Raw genomic sequence first — 21,704 nt, 5'->3', positions numbered from 1 at the left:
AATGTTAAATGACTCGACTTGAAGTCGCCAAACGCCACACCCCGCAGAGAATGAGAGACCCACAAGACCCCCGTGCTTGATCATAAACTTTAATTTCATCTCAAAAATAGAACAACTTTCATCATCCAGCCAGGCACCATAGTAAACGGCTGCCCACTCGGGTCCAGTATGAGGATGTCTCCCAAGAACAGGGTTGCAAGGTCTTTAGCCAGTGGCAGACAAAGCCCCCAAGGTTAATGCTGGGTAAGGGACTGTGCCAGGTGGGCACAGCCCACCATTCTGCAGGAAACCTCTCCTAAGGAAGGAGACGCTGAGAAAGATGCGAATGAGGACGACCGACTTCCAGGTGGCTCTTCATGGCAGAGATGCACCTCTGTGGCACTAAAAGGCAATCAAGTGAAAGGCGGGCAGATCCTGCTGGCACTCGGGCTGCCCCAGATACGACGGCCGTGTAACAGGATCCAGCCGCCACCCAGGGTCCACTGCCACTGCTTTGTGTGGGGAACAAAAGGCTGTGCTTCTTTCTGTCAAAATTAAGTCCTCAAGCTGGCTTGTTGTCTGGCAGCGGCGCGCCGTCTGACTGCAACTCGTCCAGCTTAGCTGGGCATCTACGGCCACAGCTGTCCAGCAGGGTCAGCCTGCGTGATCTTCATCTTCATCCTCCCTGGCCCCCAATCAGAACACGTAGATCTTATCTCTCTGGATGCAATCGAGGTCATCATCTAGCGTGAGGAGGATCTGCCAGGTGAGAGTAGAGAGACGAAGGGTGACCTTAGTGGCTTACTAACACCCACCAACCCAGGCAGGACACTACTGACCAATTCGGTGACCATCACAAGAATAGGCAACAACACAACATTGAATGTCAACTGACCAAAGTGCAGTGGACAGGAAAAAAGGTGAACTACAAGGAGGTGACCGAGCCGAGAGGGGCACGTCTAATGGACAGGGTGGGAAGGATCAAGTTCAGTGGGGCACCACGTGGGATTAAAAGGGATGTAAAATGGGTAGTGGTCCTTATGGAGTGGGTTGAAGTGATAAGAAAATGGTAAGTGTTAACGCTCGGTGGTCACTGGGAAGGACTTGAGGTCAATGGATACCATGAGGAATGAGGCAAAGTGGACCTAAAGCAGTGGGAAATATGAACAGTTAAAACAAAAGACGTGGTCAGGGAGTAAATATCAGAAGAGATACGCTTTGTGGTCTTTATGAAAGAGCGGACTCGGTGCCATTACAAGCCAAAGTGGGCACATTCAGTGGGAAATACGAACAGTTAAACCAGTAAAAGACCTACTCAGTGGAAGATAAGGTCTGTGGTCACTTAGAAAGCTCAAACTTGGAACTTGGGGAGGAGTAAGAAGTTAAAGCAAGGTGGGCATGAGGAGGGCAGCTGAACAACAAGGAGGTTCTCATGGGTGACTGACCTGGGAGGTCCTATCAGAATGAACAGGAAGTGTTGCAAAGATCAGGCTCACTGGATCTTCTGATGGAGACCACTGGGCAGTAGTCTATTGTCAAAGCTGATGTGTGTTGGAGAGTTGGAACAACATGGATGTGTTGATTGATGAGTAGACTAGGAGAGAACTGAGCTCACTGGACCACATCAGCAGTTATGTAGAGTGGACAATATGAGAGGTTAAATGGTAAAGACATGGTCAGTGAGTAAATATGAGAAGAGATACACTTTGTGGTCTTTATAAAAGAGCAGACTCTGTGCCATTACAAGCCAAAGTGGGCACATGCAGTGGGAAATACGAACAGTTAAACCAGTAAAAGACCTACTCAGTGGAAGATAAGGTCTGTGGTCACTTAGAAAGCTCAAACTTGGAACTTGGGGAGGAGTAAGAAGTTAAAGCAAGGTGGGCATAAGGAGGGCAGCTGAACAACAAGGAGGTTCTCAGGGGTGACTGACCTGGGAGGTCCTATCAGAATGAACAGGAAGTACAGCAATGATCAGGCTCAATGGACCGCCTGATGAAGACCACTGGGCAGTAGTCTATTGTCAAAGCTGATGTGTGCGAGAGTCAGAAGGCGTGAGCAACTTGGATGTGTTGATTGTTGAGTAGACTAGGAAAGAACTGAGCTCACTGGACAACATCAACAATTATGCAGAGTGGACAATATGAGAGGTTAAATGGTAAAGACATGGTCAGTGAGTAAATCTGAGAAGAGATAAGCTTTGTGGTCTTTATGAAAGCGCAGACTCGATGCCATTATGCAGTAGCTTCATGCTTAGTGGTGACTGAGCTGGCAGAGACTGATCAGAACGGACAGCAAGTGCAGTCAGTTTGAAGGATCAAGTTCAGTGGACAGCCCAACACATCGTCCATTAGTGAAACTGAGAGGTTAAACAGTGAGGACACGCTCAATGGTAACACTTAGAGGTAGGTGGTGTGTGAAATCAAGCTCGGTGGACACCATGAGCGGTTAAACTGTAAGGGCATGGTCAATGGGTAAAGGCCACAAACAAATAAGCTCCATTGTCACCAGGGCAGCTCAAACTCAGTGATGAACGCACCACAGGAAGTTGAGCAAAGTGGACGTTTGTAGTGGTCAGTTGGAGGGAGTGAACAACAGGCAGCACTCAGGATTGTCTGTGAGGTCACTGGGGAGACCCGAACTCAGCGGACAGCATGAGGTACTAACCAAAGTGAACAAGTGCAGCGGTCAAGCAACACAGAAATTCTTATTTATGTAAGAGACCAGTAACGGTGCACTGTAGCGTGAAGTGAATCCACTTGACCTGAGTATTCCTAGTTGTCCTCCTCTTTCTCTGTACGTTTACCATTCGTTTACTTCCTGAGCAGCTCTTCTTTTCTCCACCCTAGCGGTCCACTTCTTCTCTTCTTTCGTCGGCATCTTTTCGCGTTAAAACTGATTAAGTCAGTGTTTGTGTTGTGATTACTTAGCACGTTTTCTTTAATTTTTCACTTAAGCTGCCACTTAAGTGTCCAATCTGCCTCAAGAATGATTTAAGATATGAAGAAGTAGGGGAAGTGACAGTGATGGTGGTAGGGATGAGAACGTGCCCGTACGCATGTGTTGCATGGCTGCTGCCGAGAGTTAATTCTATAATAAAATAAAATAAAAAACAAAAAGAGGAATAACCTTGGATGTCTAGTAGACATCACGTAGTACATGTGTACCAAATTTCAGGTCAATCGGTCAAACGGTTTGCGAGCTAAAGGTGATTTAAAATCCTGGACAGACAAACGGACAGCCATGGTAGCGTATTATACATGAAGATAAGCCAAAAGGTGATATATCAGCGGTCACTATGTGGGGTCAGACACTGAGGACATGCATAACGGGAAGTATGATTGGATAAATGAGCTGGGAGCAGTCAGTCAGAGAGTTCACGCTATGCTGTCATATTGTAGGGCAAGTCTGAGCTGGGATGTACAGATAACGTTGGTCACCGTGAATGGCAGTGGAATAGAGTTGTGAAAATCAAAAGGCCAGGATAGTGTAAAGAAAAATACATTACAGACTGACCAAGAAGGATCCAAACATGGCAATGGATGACAGGAAATGCCAGACATCATGGTCATCGAAGAAGCTGAGCAAAATGCAGTCCCTGTTGTGCTCTCGTGACTCGGCTGGTGTTTTCTGTTTAAAAGACAAAACACTGCCAACAATCAAAATTGTCGTGCTTTTATCATCAACACCCTCACCTTCAGTCAATATCGGGTCCTGAGGCCCATCATCTCCTGCCACTGAACTGACCTGCCAGGTGCTGAGACCCTGAAGGAAGAAGAAAAGTGCCAACGCCCACACCACAGCTGTGCAGATGATGCACAGGAAAGGAAACAGCATGATACGCTCACCACTCCTTAGCTGCAAGAGATGCACAACAGTTTTTGCAAAGTGAGCCGAAACCTGCTAGCCACTTCATTTCAGGATGATGGACACAGCTCACCTTCATGATGATGTAAAAGGCAAAGTACAGGAGGAGATTGCAGATGCCAATGGCCAGCAGGTAGGAGGCAAAGTCATTGGGACGCATGGTCAAACCGTAGGCAGCCCTGCAACATAGAAGAGATGTGAAACGGTCAATCCAGATTGACTGGTCTGGGCTGGAGAAGCTCATACAAGTACATTGAAAATACTCACAGTGACCAGTTAACCAGGTTTCCCATCACCAGTAAAACCATGCGATCCTGAAAGAAGAAAAAAAAAAAAAATGATTTGAGATGGTGTCCACACCACATTCACATCTCCTCCATCCTACCCAGGAGGTCTTATCTGCCACATCTCATACCCATCAAGTGGCATTCATTTCACATCTATCACCTGCCTGTGTGATTTTTCACACTCCCAGCATGCATACTCACCACGTAGAGGGGTCCAGTGCACTGCCGGATACAATCTGTGTAAAAGACGTGTACTATGCGCCTCAGAATGCCCGCATCTATAAGAGAAGGGACCAATCAGAATTAATGGGCAGATCAAGCCACCCCATGGCCACATCTACTTACCGAATCTCCAGCGGCCCATGTAGTACAGCTGGGTGCTGATCAGCAAAGTGGTCACAATGTGGATAACGGAGAAGATTATCCAGAATACCATATTGTCCTTCCCAAACACCTGCAAGTTACAAAAGAGTCACAGGCCTTACCTACATGTAAGAACTGGGCAATCTGTCCAATACTGAAATGACCAATAACAGTCTTAACATCTTGACATATTTGAATCTAGCACTATATTTACTATATACTGGGTGAGTCAAGTATTTAGTTTTAATACTAATGGATTATTTTTATCTCGACCACACCTTTCCAGGTAGATGGATATGTTGTGGTGGACCATTGCCATGGCCTCCACACTCCCATGATTTGATACCCTGTGATTTCTGTCTGTCTGTAGACCTCCGAGACAGGATTGTCTCGAGGTACAAATCTGGGGAAGGTTACAGAAAAATTTCTGCTGCTTTGAAGGTCCCAATGAGCACAGTGGCCTCCATCATCCGTAAGTGGAAGAAGTTCGAAACCACCAGGACTCTTCCTAGAGCTGGCCGGCCATCTAAACTGAGCGATCGGGGGAGAAGGGCTTTAGTCAGGGAGGTGACCAAGAACCCGATGGTCACTCTGTCAGAGCTCCAGATGTCCTCTGTGGAGAGAGGAGAACCTTCCAGAAGGAAAACCATCTCTGCAGCAATCCACCAATCAGGCCTGTATGGTAGAGTGGCCAGACAAAAGCCACTCCTTAGTAAAAGGCACATGGCAGCCCGCCTGGAGTTTGCCAAAAGGCACCTGAAGGACTCTCAGACCATGAGAAAGAAAATTCTCTGGTCTGATGAGACAAAGATTGAACTCTTTGGTGTGAATGCCAGGCGTCACGTTTGGAGGAAACCAGGCACCGCTCTTCACCAGGCCAATACCATCCCTACAGTGAAGTATGGTGGTGGCAGCATCATGCTGTGGGGATGTTTTTCAGCGGCAGGGACTGGGAGACTAGTCAGGATAAAGGGAAAGATGACTGCAGCAATGTACAGAGACATCCTGGATGAAAACCTGCTCCAGAGCGCTCTTGACCTCAGACTGGGGTGACGGTTCATCTTTCAGCAGGACAACAACCCTAAGCACACAGCCAAGATATCAAAGGAGTGGCTTCAGGACAACTCTGTGAATGTCCTTGAGTGGCCCAGCCAGAGCCCAGACTTGAATCCGATTGAACATCTCTGGAGAGATCTTAAAATGGCTGTGCACCGACGCTTCCCATCCAACCTGATGGAGCTTGAGAGGTGCTGCAAAGAGGAATGGGCGAAACTGGCCAAGGATAGGTGTGCCAAGCTTGTGGCTTCATATTCAACAAGACTTGAGGCTGGAATTGCTGCCAAAGGTGCATCGACAAAGTATTGAGCAAAGGCTGTGAATACTTATGTACATGGGATTTCTTAGTATTTTTATTTTTAATAAATTTGCAAAAACCTCAAGTAAACTTTTTTCACGTTGTCATTATGGGGTGTTGTGTGCAGAATTCTGAGGAAAAAAAATGAATTTAATCCATTTTGGAATAAGGCTGTAACATAACAAAATGTGGAAAAAGTGATGCGCTGTGAATACTTTCCAGATGCACTGTATATATATATATCCCATCCATTTTCCAACCCGCTGACTCTGAACACAGGGTCACAGGGGTCTGCTGGAGCCAATCCCAGCCAACACAGGGCACAAGGCAGGGAACCAATCCTGGGCAGGGTGCCAACCCACCGCAGGACACACACAAACACACCCACACACCAAGCACACACTAGGGCCAATTTAGAATCGCCAGTCCACCGAACCTGCATGTCTTTGGACTGTGGGAGGAAACCGGAGCGCCCGGAGGAAACCCACACAGACACGGGGAGAACATGCAAACTCCACGCAGGGAGGACCCAGGAAGCGAACCCGGGTCCCCAGATCTCCCAACTGCGAGGCAGCAGCGCTACCCACTGCGCCACCGTGCCGCCTATATATATATATATATATATATATATATATATATATACACACACACACATACATATATATATATATGATAGACGTCCCTCACACACTATATTTCATTACCAGGCTTCCAGAGACACTAACACAGACGGATTATGGCAGACCCTTTATGAAACCTGAACTTACCACTCCCAGTACTGAGAAAAAGATGACTGCTGCCAGGCTGGCATAAGCACTGTAGGCACTGGCGTTGATGTCTGGGTGCCTCTTCTGATAAAGCTTCAGCATGCAGAGGCCTGCGATCATGTACATGAAGGACGTATCTGCGGTACAAGAAACTGGAGATGAACAAGGTACCAGGCAAGAGACTCGGGGGGCACAAGCTGTCACACACATCCCCCTGACAAGAATAAGAACGTTGGAAAGGCACAGCTCTGCACACACGAATGGTCAGAAAGACGGCCAGTGCTCTACAACAATAAAGACAGATGGAAGGATATTCCTCTATGCCTAATAAAGAAGGGCATTCCTCTGTGCTCAGAAAGGCTGACAACCTTTGCCAGGCATTTGCCCAAACAGGACAGACAGACAACCATACTAAAGTGGAGTAGGCCTCTTCTCTTTGAAGCAACATGACTAACAGAAGATGCTCCAGTCCACGCAGACAAGGGCATATCTCCATTAGCAGACAAGCACACTTAGAGACGGACAGACATACAGGGGTCGAACCCGCAGCAAACAGAGAGACAGGCAATCGTACGGACAGATGGAACATCACGTCCCTCTACTCAAACACAGTCATACCCATGCTGACTGATAGCTAGAAACTGACATTCCACTCTGATAAAGGGGCACCACTCTACTGTCTATACTGACGGATGGACTGAAAGACAGTTCCATAGGAAAAGACTGTCACCTGTACCGATGGACAGGCAGACAGACAACCATTAAAGCACACAGAATGTCACACCTCTATACACATAGACACCTGCACTAGTAGAGAGATGGACACAGAGATGAACACTCTATTGTCTTTACTGACAGATGGACTAAAGGACAATGCCATGTAAGAAGACTGGCACTTGTACAGATGGACAGGCAGACTAAGGAGCAGAAAACCAGACAAAATGTCACACCTCTCTACACATATACAGACACACCCGCACTAATACAGAGACTGCCACAGAGACTAATACTCTGACAGAGGGGCATCCCTCTGGTGTCCTTATATTGACTTGACAGATTGGCACAAATTCAGATGGCCAGGCAGAGAGATAAGCATAAAGGCAGACAGCATGTCACACCACTATACACATAGACACACAACTGTACTGACAGAGAGATGACCACAGAAGACAGACAATCTGACAGAGGGGAACCACACTACTGGCAGGTCAATTTGTTGTAAGCACACATCGAGATAGACAACCATACCGGTAGACAAAACATCCCTTCTCTCTTCTGAAACACAGACACACCTCTCCTGACTGACAGACAATTAATGACCAACATTCCTAAACTGCGTGCATACTGATCCAGAATTTCTGAAGGGCAATCTGATGCAGGCAGACTGTCACAATTACAGATGCACAGGTAGACAGACAAGCATTAAAGCAGACAGGTTGCCAAAGATCAACATTCCAACAGGGGGGTTTGGGGGTCATTCTTAAACTGCACTCATACTGATAGACAGCCATTCAAAATTCCTGAAGGGCAATCCGGTGTTGTCAGAATGGCATCACTACAGATGGGCAGGTAGACAGACAAGCATTAAAGCAGACAGTACCTCTCCATGTATAGGCAGACACATCCATGCTGATAAAAGAGGGGGCCACAGAGACAGATACTCCTCCACTGGTCACATACCGACAGATAGACTGAAGTGTACTTTGACATAAGCAGACTGGCATCCATTCAGATAGACAGCCTGAACATCTCACCTCTCTACACATGCACAAACACACTCCAACAAAGTGGCACCTAACTACTGGCTTTGTACTGACAGAAGGACTGAGGGGCAATTTACTACCAGCAGATGGGCACTCAATCAAATGGACAGGCAGCCAGGTCATCCTCTACACACAGAGACACAGACACCCCCATAATGTCAGACAACTATAAGTATGGACATCTCTCTACACAATGGCAAGCACATTCAATACTGACAGACAGGCACAGCATCAAAGGGGTACTCTCCACATTCACACTAATAGGCATCCATACAGATGGACTAATCAACACCCATCTGAATGAAGAATGGTATCCATATAGATAGATAAAAAAACATCTACACACCCATAATGACAGATTGTAGGATATTCAGACAGAAACGGTCCTTACTGGGGCAACTTGACACCACTCTTCAATGCTCACAAAAAACACACACACACAAAGCGCCTGATGGACATCACGAGACAGACAGAAAGGCTCTTCTCTCTATGCAAACAGACACAAAGGCCACCACTCAGAACAAAGACAGAATGCCAGACCTCTTCACAGAGAAACACACTGACAGAAAGAAAGGTGTCTACTTGGAAGAAGGGGTCTACTCTCCACCCAGACAGGGCTCCCAAGATAAAAGGTGCACTTCACTCAGACTCAAGTACAGAGAATCTGGAAGCCCAACCAGACATCTTTACCACAACACAGATAAGGAAGACAGACCAGCATCCACACAGAAACCCGCTATTCTACACAAACTTGAGACAATACCCACCAAACTGGAAGTTGGTGTAGTTGGGACAGACATGGTAACAGGCGCTCAGCAGCCCCTCCATCATCAGGGCCGTCCCCATGGCGTAGAAGAGGCCAAAATGTTTAGGGATCCCACACTCCTGGCAGAGGAGACGCGGGCATCAGAGGGTTTTAGTGGCAGGATGGTAGACTCAGTTTAGCACGCTTTCTTACCAGAGCCAGCAACTCATTTTTCAGCAGTGCCCTCTTGTGGAGGATGTCTCTCTGCAGCACAATTAACAGGAAGAGCAGACCAAGCAACACGTAACCCAGGTTGCTCAGGATGTTGTTGAAGGCACTGTAGGTAGAGACATAAGATAACATGGGCACTCAGTGGTCAAGCAAATGTTCACTGCGGAGTCCCAATGTCAAAGTCACAGTACCCATACCTGAGAGCTCCAAGGGGGTGGGCACAAAGGAAGTTGTAATAACAGATGTCCTGATTTCCTGTCACATTGACTACCTGCCAGAGGGGAGATGAGCGGTAATGAAATAAGCAAAGGAAGCAAATGTGAGCAAACATGAATGTGGGGGTGCAAAAAAATGAGTACCACCTACCGTCTGATATGTAATTACCAACTGAACTACAGGCAATGCATAGAAGACAGCAATGGTGGCAATGTTCCTGCAAGCAATGCAAAAGGTATATTATCTATAGGTCAGGAGAATCAGCCCCAATCACACTCCAATCAGCCTGGCACACTCACCAGAAGTAGATCTGGTACTTCTTATTAAGGACACGCTTGTCCTTGCGTGCCAGATCAGCCACGTACAGGTACTTCTGCATGAGGAAGACAAATCAGGTTAAAGGGCCTCAAATTAACATGTGGCCAACTAACGATAGATAGATAGATAGATAGATAGATAGATAGATAGATAGATAGATAGATAGATAGATAGATAGATAGATAGATAGATACTTTATTAATCCCAAGGGGAAATTCACAAACTATAGCTGTTCGCTCACCTTGGTGCGGATGACATTCTTGTCCGAGTCAATGTCGGCCAGTGTGTCATAGTCATCTTCCTCCACGGAGCTGAGAGACTCTTTTCGCAACTGGCTGGCCATACTGTCCAGGGGCTGCTCTACAGGTGTAACGAGACGCAGGGTTCACTTACAGGTTGACCAATAGTAAACAGAGAATGCATTATGGATAGAGTATACACAATCTAAGGACAAACACAAAATATGGATGCCCACTTACCGGAACAAGTGCAGCTGGAGTCACTAATGACATCGGAGCTGGCAGTGGATCGCTTGTCTAGAGAGAGAACAGGAAGAAGTAGTGACGCCTGCGCTTACATAGTGAGAAGGGTATGAGCACATACTCGCTGCTCACTCACCAATGGAGCCATACTTGAACGGTCCACATGGAGAACCTGGGACATCTTCCTTGCCTGTTACGAAACCAAAAAAAGCAAGCTATCTGGACTGTGATCACAAGGGCACAACAGTGGCACCCTCTCACCATTACTCACCTAAGAGAGATGCTGTTAGTGCAAAATAGGAAGAAAAAGAGAAAAGTCAGAAGAGTTGTTTGTGTCTTCAATACGCTCACCAACACCCTCGACAAAACACAAGTCACCTGTCTCTGCGGGGGATGCCCCGGGGATGCTGAGAAGCCCTTCCTTCTTCCTGTTTAACCTGCAACAAAGTTTTAATTTCTTGTCATGAGGACACTGTTCGGGTAGGAGCCACGAGTGATCAAAGTCTTACACAACTCCCAATACCCCATCTCGGGCACTCACCGCTTGTTCTCCAGACAAAAGGTGATAAACGTGAGAAGATAGAATGCAAGGAAGATCCCCAGACAGAACAGTGTGCCCATCACATAGACATCGGCTGCAGGAGGGTGGAAAAGTAATAATTTTACTAGTGCTGCTAAAATCTGATGCAACCAAGTAGGAGCATGAAACAGAAAAAAGGCAATGACATGTGTGGGATACTCAAATACATTCAAGGCACGCAAGAAGCAACAGGCCTGGACTGAACAGGGGCCTGACTGGCGAGCTGTACACGCTATTCAACTCGGGCAGGGGTGGCAACATGTAAAAGGTGACGTGCAAAGGCACAGAACAACTTCCCGTTTCTGGCACCAACACCGCCACGCCCAGAACTGACGGAAAAAACCAAGAGTTAGTGTTGAGGCGTGGCAGGAGAGCATAGCAGTAGGATGACAGAGCTGGGTGAGTAAGGAGGACAAATCAAAGTTAAACTCGAGGGTGGAATATGGTTGCGCCAAGGAGATATCAGTAACGCAAGAGTCTGAAAATGGAGTGAGGTAGAAGGATGTTTGAAAATTAACAAAGCAGACAGGAGGATACAACAGCAAAAGTGAAGGCCAACTGGCACCCTCAATCCGCTGCCCTAAAATTAAGAATACGGGAGCACAAGTGGGACACTAGGATGAGGCTTTAGGGTGGGCACTATAATAGGGAGGTGTAAGCAGTGGATGCCCGAACATTCGCCAGCATGCACACAAGTGCTGGACGTACAGCTTACAGCAGGAGTCACAGTTACACTGAGCACTTTGCTGCGGTTTCCAGCGTTTATCAGCTCATCTGTAGAAGAAGAAAACAAAGAGCCCCATTAACATCTTCTGCCATCTCTATCTTGATAGCACCCTCTGTTGACACCGTTAAAAAACTAGCCTGGAATTAGTGGGTAGAGACGCAAAGGGCCTCCACAAGCTTCATCTTCAGTCTTCACCACAATGACTACATAGAAGCTGCTACTCGGGAAGTCCTTCCTCTGTGAGACACCAAGAGAAGAGAGGGAAATGAGAAGAGAGTGAGCAGCACTGGGCTGGATGGGTGAGAAGGTCAGTGGACTCACCTGCACTGTGATGGCTGCTTTTTTGGTCATTGTCTGGTACATGCCGATGAAGGCAACATTGTTATCCAGGTCGTAGACTGGACACTGTGGAATGGGAACAAAACAGATTTAGTGAAAGTCCATTTCTTGTGCACAAATGATCTCCCTTGGTCATCACAATGGTCACACATACCAGAATATCTTGTATGGAGATAACCAGGCAAGGGAAGGAGAAGCTGGTGTTCACCTTCACAATAACAGAATCCATTCCCTCTGGGAAGATATATTTGAAAAACTAGGGAATGTCAAGAAGGGACACTTTTCAGCAGCTGCTCAAATGCCGCACATCTCCATCAAAAGCTAGAGCTATGGGGCTTACCTGAGGCTGAGCAGGCGTAGCAACAAACTGGAAAAGCACACCAGTTCTGCAGAGGAAAAGGCAAGATGGTGATCCACCTGTTAACGCATTTACAGACAGACAGGGGTGGTGGGGGGCACACACTTACTGCAGAAGGAAGCTGTCCACGTGGCTCACCCTCAGCTGATAGGACACATTGTTGGAGGACTGCGTGGACACATCAACATAGAAAAGCTGCTTTTCAACCTCACTGCGAGTGGGTGGCTGGCACAGGGTACGTCCCACTTCCTGGTAGGCATACTTTCTCTGATAGCTGCAATAAAGAGAATGTAAACACTGGGATTCTTGGAAAAATATATCCCCATGTCCCATCCGGAATACAATCTCGACACTCACAGCCCACGCAAGATGAGCGGCACCTGGAATGAGACGACTGCCTGTTTCTGACGTACCACGAAGAGCACAGGATTCTCCACGTTGTCTGAGAAGACAGTGACTGATACACGCACCCCTTTTGTCTGCAGAGAGGAAGACATGTCAGTTCAAGTAGGATGACACCTTAGCAAGTGCTGATGCTCTCTGTCACCCCGTGTGCAGGTGGTCCTGGGTATTACTGTGACTTGTCTCAGCAATGGAAAACAGAAGCTCCTCAGAAATGAAATATATGTTACGGCCAAAACCCGAAATCGGCCAAAGCGGGAAATGGCCAATGTCGCTGTAAACTGACCAGCCAATGTCCGATCTTTTCCTTGATTTCGGGATTTGGCCAGCCAGTTTGCAAAATAGTACGGGGCGATCGGCCAAAGTCGGAAGAAAAAAGGCATGAGCAGCAATTTGTTGTGCACTTAGTAGTGCAACTGCATGGAGTGTAGCCTTGGCGGCTCTGGTTCAGAAAGCGGACGCCACTTGGTTGTTTCACAATAATTAAGATTAGGTATATAAGTAGGTTTCATATTTCGTTTATCATTTTTGCCCTAAAATAGTGACTTAACATCAGGGACCTATTTTATTGACCTTAAGGTTAGTGTTTGGGCGAGGGGAAGGCCGTCTCAAGTGGCGTCCACTTTCTGAACGAGACCCGCCTTGAGTAGTTTCTCATGTAGAATGGAAAACTCACTTCTGACTCTGCATCTGGAATTTTTAAGTATCTTCGCACCATGAGCGGTCTTACATCAGCACATTGAATTTTGGCCAGGGAGTCAATGGTCATTTCTAGTAATTCGGACTTTGGCCACACCTCTCGGCCAAAATGCAAAATGGCCAGCCAATTCGGGAACGTAACATATACAGTGGTGTGAAAAACTATTTGCCCCCTTCCTGATTTCTTATTCTTTTGCATGTTTGTCACACAAAATGTTTCTGATCATCAAACACATTTAACCATTAGTCAAATATAACACAAGTAAACACAAAATGCAGTTTTTAAATGATGGTTTTTATTATTTAGGGAGAAAAAAAATCCAAACCTACATGGCCCTGTGTGAAAAAGTAATTGCCCCCTTGTTAAAAAATAACCTAACTGTGGTGTATCACACCTGAGTTCAATTTCCGTAGCCACCCCCAGGCCTGATTACTGCCACACCTGTTTCAATCAAGAAATCACTTAAATAGGAGCTGCCTGACACAGAGAAGTAGACCAAAAGTACCTCAAAAGCTAGACATCATGCCAAGATCCAAAGAAATTCAGGAACAAATGAGAACAGAAGTAATTGAGATCTATCAGTCTGGTAAAGGTTATAAAGCCATTTCTAAAGCTTTGGGACTCCAGCGAACCACAGTGAGAGCCATTATCAACAAATGGCAAAAACATGGAACAGTGGTGAACCTTCCCAGGAGTGGCCGGCCGACCAAAATTACCCCAAGAGCGCAGAGACGACTCATCCGAGAGGTCACAAAAGACCCCAGGACAACGTCTAAAGAACTGCAGGCCTCACTTGCCTCAAGTAAGGTCAGTGTTCACGACTCCACCATAAGAAAGAGACTAGGCAAAAACGGCCTGCATGGCAGATTTCCAAGACGCAAACCACTGTTAAGCAAAAAGAACATTAGGGCTCGTCTGAATTTTGCTAAGAAACATCTCAATGATTGCCAAGACTTTTGGGAAAATACCTTGTGGACTGATGAGTCAAAAGTTGAACTTTTTGGAAGGCAAATGTCCCGTTACATCTGGCGTAAAAGGAACACAGCATTTCAGAAAAAGAACATCATACCAACAGTAAAAAATGGTGGTGGTAGTGTGATGGTCTGGGGTTGTTTTGCTGCTTCAGGACCTGGAAGGCTTGCTGTGATAGATGGAACCATGAATTCTACTGTCTACCAAAAAATCCTGAAGGAGAATGTCCGGCCATCTGTTCGTCAACTCAAGCTGAAGCGATCTTGGGTGCTGCAACAGGACAATGACCCAAAACACACCAGCAAATCCACCTCTGAATGGCTGAAGAAAAACAAAATGAAGACTTTGGAGTGGCCTAGTCAAAGTCCTGACCTGAATCCAATTGAGATGCTATGGCATGACCTTAAAAAGGCGGTTCATGCTAGAAAACCCTCAAATAAGCTGAATTACAACAATTTTGCAAAGATGAGTGGGCCAAAATTCCTCCAGAGCGCTGTAAAAGACTCATTGCAAGTTATCGCAAACGTTTGATTGCAGTTATTGCTGCTAAGGGTGGCCCAACCAGTTATTAGGTTCAGGGGGGCAATTACTTTTTCACACAGGGCCATGTAGGTTTGGATTTTTTTTTTCTCCCTAAATAATAAAAACCACCATTTACAAACTGCATTTTGTGTTTACTTGTGTTATATTTGACTAATGGTTAAATGTGTTTGATGATCAGAAACATTTTGTGTGACAAACATGCAAAAGAATAAGAAATCAGGAAGGGGGCAAATAGTTTTTCACACCACTGTATACTGTACAAATATTACATTTCTTATTTGGCGGATTCCTTTATCCATGATGACTAACAACATTTATGACACAATTGGTTACATTACTTTTGTTGTTTTTCACGTGGAGTACAGGCAGGTCAAGTGACTTGCTCATGATCACAGTGTCAGTAGTGGGATCTGAACCCACAATCTCAGGGTGTGAAGTCCAAAGCCTTAACCACTTCACCACACAGCCTATCTGGACTTCCTGGACATATTCTCACGTGTCCAGACCCACCAGAACCTTCTTATGCTTTCACAATTGGCAGTTATTTCAGATAATGCAGACAGACGTTTTGAGGTAGCAACACTCACTGACGGTTGCATCACAGAGTGTCAAAATGTCACATGATGATTGGCTCATGCAACTTAAGAAATAATCTGTACATGTGGCAATACTGACTCTATGAATGATAGTGTAAGAACATTCTGGAATTTACAGGACTCCCTTCTCCCTTTTGTCAGGAATTCAATGAAAAACTTGTTTTGATTATTTCATGTTATTTGTTTATACTTTGGGCACTGAATTCAAAACTGAAAGGTTTGCTGCATCATCTAACATTTTTTCCACAAATCACATTTTTGAGCTGTCCATTACAAATGTTTATTATTTATTTTTAAGTGTTTTTTATTATTGAAAAATAGCAATATTTTAATTTGCTTCAATTTCCTATTTTATTTATTTATTTAATTTATTTTCTCTATATTCCCCTTGGGATTAATAATGTATCTATCTATCTATTTTCTAATATTAAAATCTATGTTAAACAATGTTAGTTGACAATAAGGTAAAAATACACAGTGGCTCCCATAATGTCTAATGATTTCTTGATATGCCCCTCTGCTCCACACTTTCAGATTACAAATCAGTTTAGACGTTAATAAATTGCACACTGCACACGTTCATTTCAAGGGGATTTGCAGACATTTTGTTCACGCCACACTTTTTCTTCAAGGCCCCACCACCTCCCTCATTTCAGGGCTCCATAATGTTTGGGACAATTGGCGTCACAGGTGTTTGTGACTCCTCAGGTGGGTTTTGTGGCTTCATAAGATACCTTGGCCTGCTTCTACCCTTTGGAGTGTGTAGTCGACATTGTTCAACACGAGGACAACAGTTGTGCCAACGAAAGCCAAAGAAGCCATTCTGAAGCTGAAAGTCAAGAATCAAACCATTTGGAGACATCAGTAAAACCTTAGGATGACCAAAATCAATTGTCTGGAATACCATGAAGAAGAAATAAGGTACTGGTGGGCTCAGTCATCATAAAGGGCCTGCTGGCGACAGAAGAATCCTCATTATGGTAAAGAAAAAGCCCCCAATGCCTGTGCGACAGATCAGACACAGTCTTCAGGGTGCCAATGTGTGTGTGTCAGAGATGACTACCAGCAGAAGAACAAAAACACAGAGGCCACACTGCAAGATGCAAACACCAAAAACAGGACGGAAGCTTACAGTTCATGAAAAAAGGTCTTAAAAGAGCCTACAGAATTCTGGGAAAAGGTCTTGTGGACAAACGAGACAAAGATGAACCTCATCAGAGTGATAGTGAGGAACTGTCCGAGATCCAAAGCAGACCACCTCATCTGTTAAACATGGTGCTGGGAGTGTTATGGCTTGGGCATGTCTGGCTGCTACAGTTCCTGGCACACTTCTCTCCAGTGATGAGGGGTGGCACAATGAATTCTGAGGTGTGGAGAAACATCTGATCTGCACAGGTTCCAGCAAAAGCCCCCAAACTCAGTGGACAGCACTTCATCCTACAACAAGATAATGATCCAAACAAACTGCTGAGGCAACACAGAGAGTTTATCAAAAATAGAAAAATGGAAAACTATACAATGGCCAAGCCAGTCAAACAATTTAAATCCAAATGAACAGACCTCCCATATGCTGAAGAAAAAACTTAAGAGGAACAAGCCCTCCAAAACAAGGAGGAGCTGAAGATGGCTACATTGAGGGTGAGCAGAGAAGAACCCTCAGCACCTGGTGATGTCTGTGAATTGCAGACTTCAAGCAACCATTGCAAGTGAGGGATATGCAACAAAGAACTAAATATGACAAGGGCTTTAATAGACCTGCCATTGCTGTGTGCCCAACATTATGGTGCCCTGAAATGCGGGGACCGTGTAGAAAACGTGTTGCTGATAGTGCGACCAAAATGTATGTAAATCTCATTGAAACAAAGTTTAATCACAAGTCTGAATTGTCTGATTTGTAATTTTAAAGTACAGAGCACCGTAGCCGGGAGTGAACAGAACTGAGCACGGTGATGAGAAGACAGCAGTAAGGACATACCAAATTCCCACGATCACTCTGTGGGTCAAACAACAGAGTCAGCCATTTACATTGGGCTCAGCAGGAATGGCCAGCAAGGAAAAAGCTACAGCTTGGTGGCAAAAACACCACTGGACCTCACTTGGTGGATCCAGATGAAGTTCTGCTACCACCGCTTCATGTTAAGCTTGGTTTAATGACTCAGTTTTTCAAAGCCCTACCAAAAAGATGAAGCCTGCTTTATGTATCTGTGCCAGAACCTTCCAGGTTTCTCTGTGGCTAAAGTGAAAGTGGGCATTTTTCATGGACCTCATATTAGGAAATTGATTTCTGATGCAGAATATGACGGTGGGATGAACGACCTGAAACAAGAGGCTTGGGTGTCATTCAAAGAAATCATTGCTACGTTTTTTTAGGCAACAATAAAGATCCAAATGACCAAGAAATCATGGGAAAAAAAATTATGAGTCAGGTATAAAGAAATGGCTTGCAACCCAAGTTTCAAAATTCGCTTTTTGGATTTGCATTTGGGAAATTTTTCCCTGAAAAGCGATGGGTGCAGAGCTGGGTGAAAGTTTCCATCAGGATATCAAGGACGTGGAAAGAAGGCATCAGGGAGGTTGGGATGACAGCGTGAAGGCCGAATACTGCTGGATGATTGATAGATAGATAGATAGATAGATAGATAGATAGATAGATAGATAGATAGATAGATAGATAGATAGATAGATAGATACTTTATTAATCCCAAGGAGAAATTCACATTTCACATTCATAGGGACACACCAAGAAAAAGCGTACAAATGGTGGGTCACCAAACAAAAAAAAACAACTATGAAGTGAGGAAAACTCGAGCGGTCATAGGTGTTGTTTCCTTTACATTTATGTTTAAAAATTTTAGACTGACTAAATAATTCCACGTTAAATTGACTTAAAGCAATATTGCATGAAACATTGTACTGTAAAATTTTAAGTAAATTTCCTTTCAATTGTGTACTGAAATACAACATGATGGAAACATAATTTTTTTACTGTGCTCATGAAGGCCAATAAAAATAATAAACTGTTATAACTGTGATTAGTTAAGAGTTAATTTTGCAGACCTGTGACTTACCTCGTGACTTGACACAGGCATGGCAACTGCCAACAAGATCAATTTTTTGTCATATTCATATTAGTGAAATTCTTACTCCATGTCCCCTCAGAATAGCGACAGATACAGTCAATAGCAACAAAAAAAAACATAAATAAAATACATAACTTATAGTGAAATAAATTTTCAGGTTTTCTACATTCTTGGTTCAGTTTCTTTTGTGCCATGTACCCATCCACCTGACTGTAAAGAACAATGACATTCTCAAATGCCCTCTGGCCTCACCAGCAGTTGACATTTTTTATTTAGGAATTCTTCCTGTTTATTTATACATACTTACGTACGATTAGATTGCTGTCACCTGGTTAGCATAAGTGCTCAGATATGCCAGCCAGCACTGCGTCCAAAGGTTCCTGGGTGCCACATTGCACAGCGACTCGACCCCGTGTTTTCTATTCTCGTCCCAATTTCAAATCAGCTCTCTGGTATCCTGCACCTCAGTGTCCAGAGACCCTGATCACAGTCTTGCACCCCCAATGGCAGATACTGTCAGAACATTTGCTCTGCTACATGCCAATTCACAAAGGTTCTTGGGTGACAAGCACCACCGTGTCCAGCAGCTGCTCTCAAATGACATCACACTGCCAGTTCACCTACCACAATTCAATAAGCCGAAACTTTCACTTATCCCGAACCCCGTCCACCCAATTGACCGCTAACCCTAGAAGTAAACACCCGTTAAACCTCGGCGTATGCCGGTACTCGACTCCAGAGCCCCCATGTCTGTCCAGGCCCTCGAGAGTTCGTTTAATTTTGACAACCCTGCTGTGAGATAACCTGCAGCCCCCAAACCCCCGGCTCTCACCTGATTTTTAGAAACCGTATGTCTGAAGGCGTACACGATCTCCTGCTCGCCTCTGACAGAGTCGTTGTAGCTGATATCGAAGCTCGCGTTTTTGGGGCTCCCGTGATAAACGCTGTCCGTCCAGCCAACTGCGTCCACGGAACCGAACAGCGGAACCCAAAACGATAGGAGACTCAGAAGGCGGCAGTGCATTATGTTTGTGTTCAGGGGTCAACACTCATACTCTGTCATTCGCGCGAATCACGCTTCAACTCCTTTGTGTGCGGCGCTGAGTTCCCCAATGTATTGAGTGTCAACAAGCGAACGTGCGCTTGCCCGAGATCGTCGTCCGCGGCACCGCCAAGTCCTCCGCGCTGAGGACGCGCGCGTTACCAGAACTGCGCGAGCAGTTGTTCCTTGCTTGCTGCAGAACAGGACAGATTCTACTCCCTGATCTATCTATCCATTTTTATAACCCGCTTATTCCAGGACAGGGTCACCTATCCAGTCAGTCAGACAGAGAGCGTTCTCCTTAATGGTATTCTTGTTCTATTCATTCGGGGGGGGTGGGGGCGCTGCCAATTCCAACATCACTGGGTTTAAAGTGGGGGCGTAGCATGCATGAGGTGGCAAGTCGAAGTACCCCCACCCAAACATACACACACTCAAACTAAGCCAGTTTAGAACTGTCAATTAACTTATAACTATCAAATGTAGGACATGGGAGGAAAGACCTTTAGAGCGGATTTTAAAATATGTGGCGGATGGCCTTACCCGGCCGGGACGCCCTAGTTATGGTAGAACCGGGGGAGAGAGTATTTTCAAGACTGTTTCTCCCACAGACAGAGAGAGGGCAGCCCCCTTGTTTTCAAGTGGGGCCATGGGTCGTGAGAATAGAAGCTCAACCCTGTTGGGGCATCAGGCCACCGCCTGGGGGTGCATGGACGTTTTCAGGGCCCTATTTGGCAGCACTTCCGCCACACCCAGAAGTGATGCCAGAAGAAGCTTGTTGGGCACCTGGAGCCCTTCCAGGTGCCCTATAAAAAAGGGGCCAGTCGCCAGGCCACGACCCGGGTCGGGAGGAAGAGGATAAAGCCCGTCTGGAGGGTTGAAGGCGGCGACAAAGGAACTGCGTTGGTAATGTCTGAACTGTGTAAATAAACCGGGTGGTGTGTGCTTAAACTGTAACCTGCCTGTCTGTGTCAGGGTTAGGGCGGCTGTATGTGCCCTTGGGCATCACAAATACTTATCAATAATATTTAAAGCTCTGAATGGTCTTCCGGAGTTAGTGAAGGGCTGCGTCAGCATGCATCTGGAAACAAAAGGTTAAGGTGATTTCCTTACTGAAGAAAAAGGAAGGTTAAAATACACAATGTTTCAGCTGCATAGCCTTCTTCAGGTTAACAATTTAAAATGAAATGCAAGTAACAAAGTCGGCTCAGATGAAAAGAGAAAAGGCAAAAGCAGAAGAGAAGTCTGCCTTTAAAGAAAATGAAGAGACAGATTCAAAAAGTAAGTCGGGCATTGAGCCCTGGAGAAATGTGTGATCTCAGGCTGAGAGTGCGCCAAGCTATTTCTATTGTTCTTTGAAAAGTGTCTTTGAAGCCCTGTAAAAGAACACGAACGGAGAGGTCAGTGGGGCTGTGATCATGGGGGCATGAAGTGCTCTACAATGGGCTTTAGAAGGTCTTTAACGGCTCGATTGTGTTTTCTGAATTGGTCTGCAAGCCGTCTCCCCGTTTCACATTCTGTAGATGGCTGGACACTTCATAAAAGACTTGCAGTCAGTAAGATTTTTAGACTGGCAAGAAGCCCATTGTTTAATATTGTGGGACCAGATAGTAGGGTGTTGTTGGTCACATATAATTTGCAAGTGACATAGTGGCTCCTTTTAGAGTGGCCGATGGGGAAGGTGGCTCTCCTCTGTGAAGTGAGCTGCGGACAAGAAATTTGTGTTAAGGTTAGGTGGTCGATGGAAGGAAATCAAGGGAGAGTTAGGAAAAAATCTGAGAGAGACAGCTTGTTAGAGTGGAATGGGACAACCAATGGGATGTGGGCTTCATTATGGGGTTTCTTTTAGACTGGATGTTACAAGGTCTACTCCTATCATATCATATCATATCCAAAGTATGAGAAGGGTATCCTCTGGCAGTGAAGGAACTTCTCATTCTGAGTACTTTGTTACAGATGTCAACCTCATCACTGCAGGGGTAATGGAGTCAAA

General features: G+C 45.5%; 1 protein-coding gene across 2 annotated transcripts; it reads right to left on the bottom strand.

The window, feature by feature from the left end:
- Positions 1 to 73: 73 nt before the first annotated feature.
- sidt2 (SID1 transmembrane family, member 2) lies at positions 74 to 19,877 on the bottom strand. 2 transcript variants are annotated; one of them, XM_028808506.2, is made up of 27 exons: positions 19,502 to 19,874; positions 12,734 to 12,855; positions 12,486 to 12,650; positions 12,359 to 12,404; positions 12,173 to 12,274; positions 12,001 to 12,084; positions 11,817 to 11,916; positions 11,661 to 11,726; positions 10,914 to 11,007; positions 10,751 to 10,809; positions 10,644 to 10,655; positions 10,509 to 10,562; positions 10,370 to 10,426; positions 10,132 to 10,250; positions 9,872 to 9,945; positions 9,723 to 9,789; positions 9,554 to 9,627; positions 9,339 to 9,462; positions 9,148 to 9,265; positions 6,618 to 6,754; positions 4,479 to 4,587; positions 4,335 to 4,411; positions 4,114 to 4,160; positions 3,920 to 4,025; positions 3,727 to 3,837; positions 3,496 to 3,609; positions 74 to 738 (listed from the first exon to the last, which is right to left on the bottom strand). In XM_028808506.2, the coding sequence occupies exons 1-27, from the start codon at positions 19,691 to 19,693 to the stop codon at positions 676 to 678; spliced, it is 2,493 nt and encodes an 830-aa protein (XP_028664339.1). In that variant the 5' UTR covers positions 19,694 to 19,874; the 3' UTR covers positions 74 to 675. The 2 variants fall into 2 exon arrangements, with proteins under 2 accessions (XP_028664339.1, XP_051788123.1); XM_051932163.1 differs by lacking the exon at positions 74 to 738 and having other exon boundaries at positions 3,499 to 3,628; positions 19,502 to 19,877.
- Positions 19,878 to 21,704: the final 1,827 nt, after the last annotated feature.

Source organism: Erpetoichthys calabaricus, chromosome 9, assembly GCF_900747795.2.
Source record: "Erpetoichthys calabaricus chromosome 9, fErpCal1.3, whole genome shotgun sequence".
NCBI classification, from domain to species: Eukaryota; Metazoa; Chordata; class Cladistia; order Polypteriformes; family Polypteridae; genus Erpetoichthys; species Erpetoichthys calabaricus.
Note: the sequence above shows the minus strand (reverse complement) of the source record. Positions and strands in the feature narration are given on the sequence as shown.

Coding starts and splice junctions, on each gene's coding strand:
- sidt2 (XM_028808506.2), bottom strand. CDS start 19,693: ATGCACTGCCGCCTTCTGAGTCTCCTATCGTTTTGGGTTCCGCTGTTC. Junction 10,427..10,508: donor GTTCAAGTATGGCTCCATTG/GTGAGTGAGCAG, acceptor TTCTCTCTCTAG/ACAAGCGATCCACTGCCAGC. Junction 9,946..10,131: donor AGAATGTCATCCGCACCAAG/GTGAGCGAACAG, acceptor TTCCTCATGCAG/AAGTACCTGTACGTGGCTGA.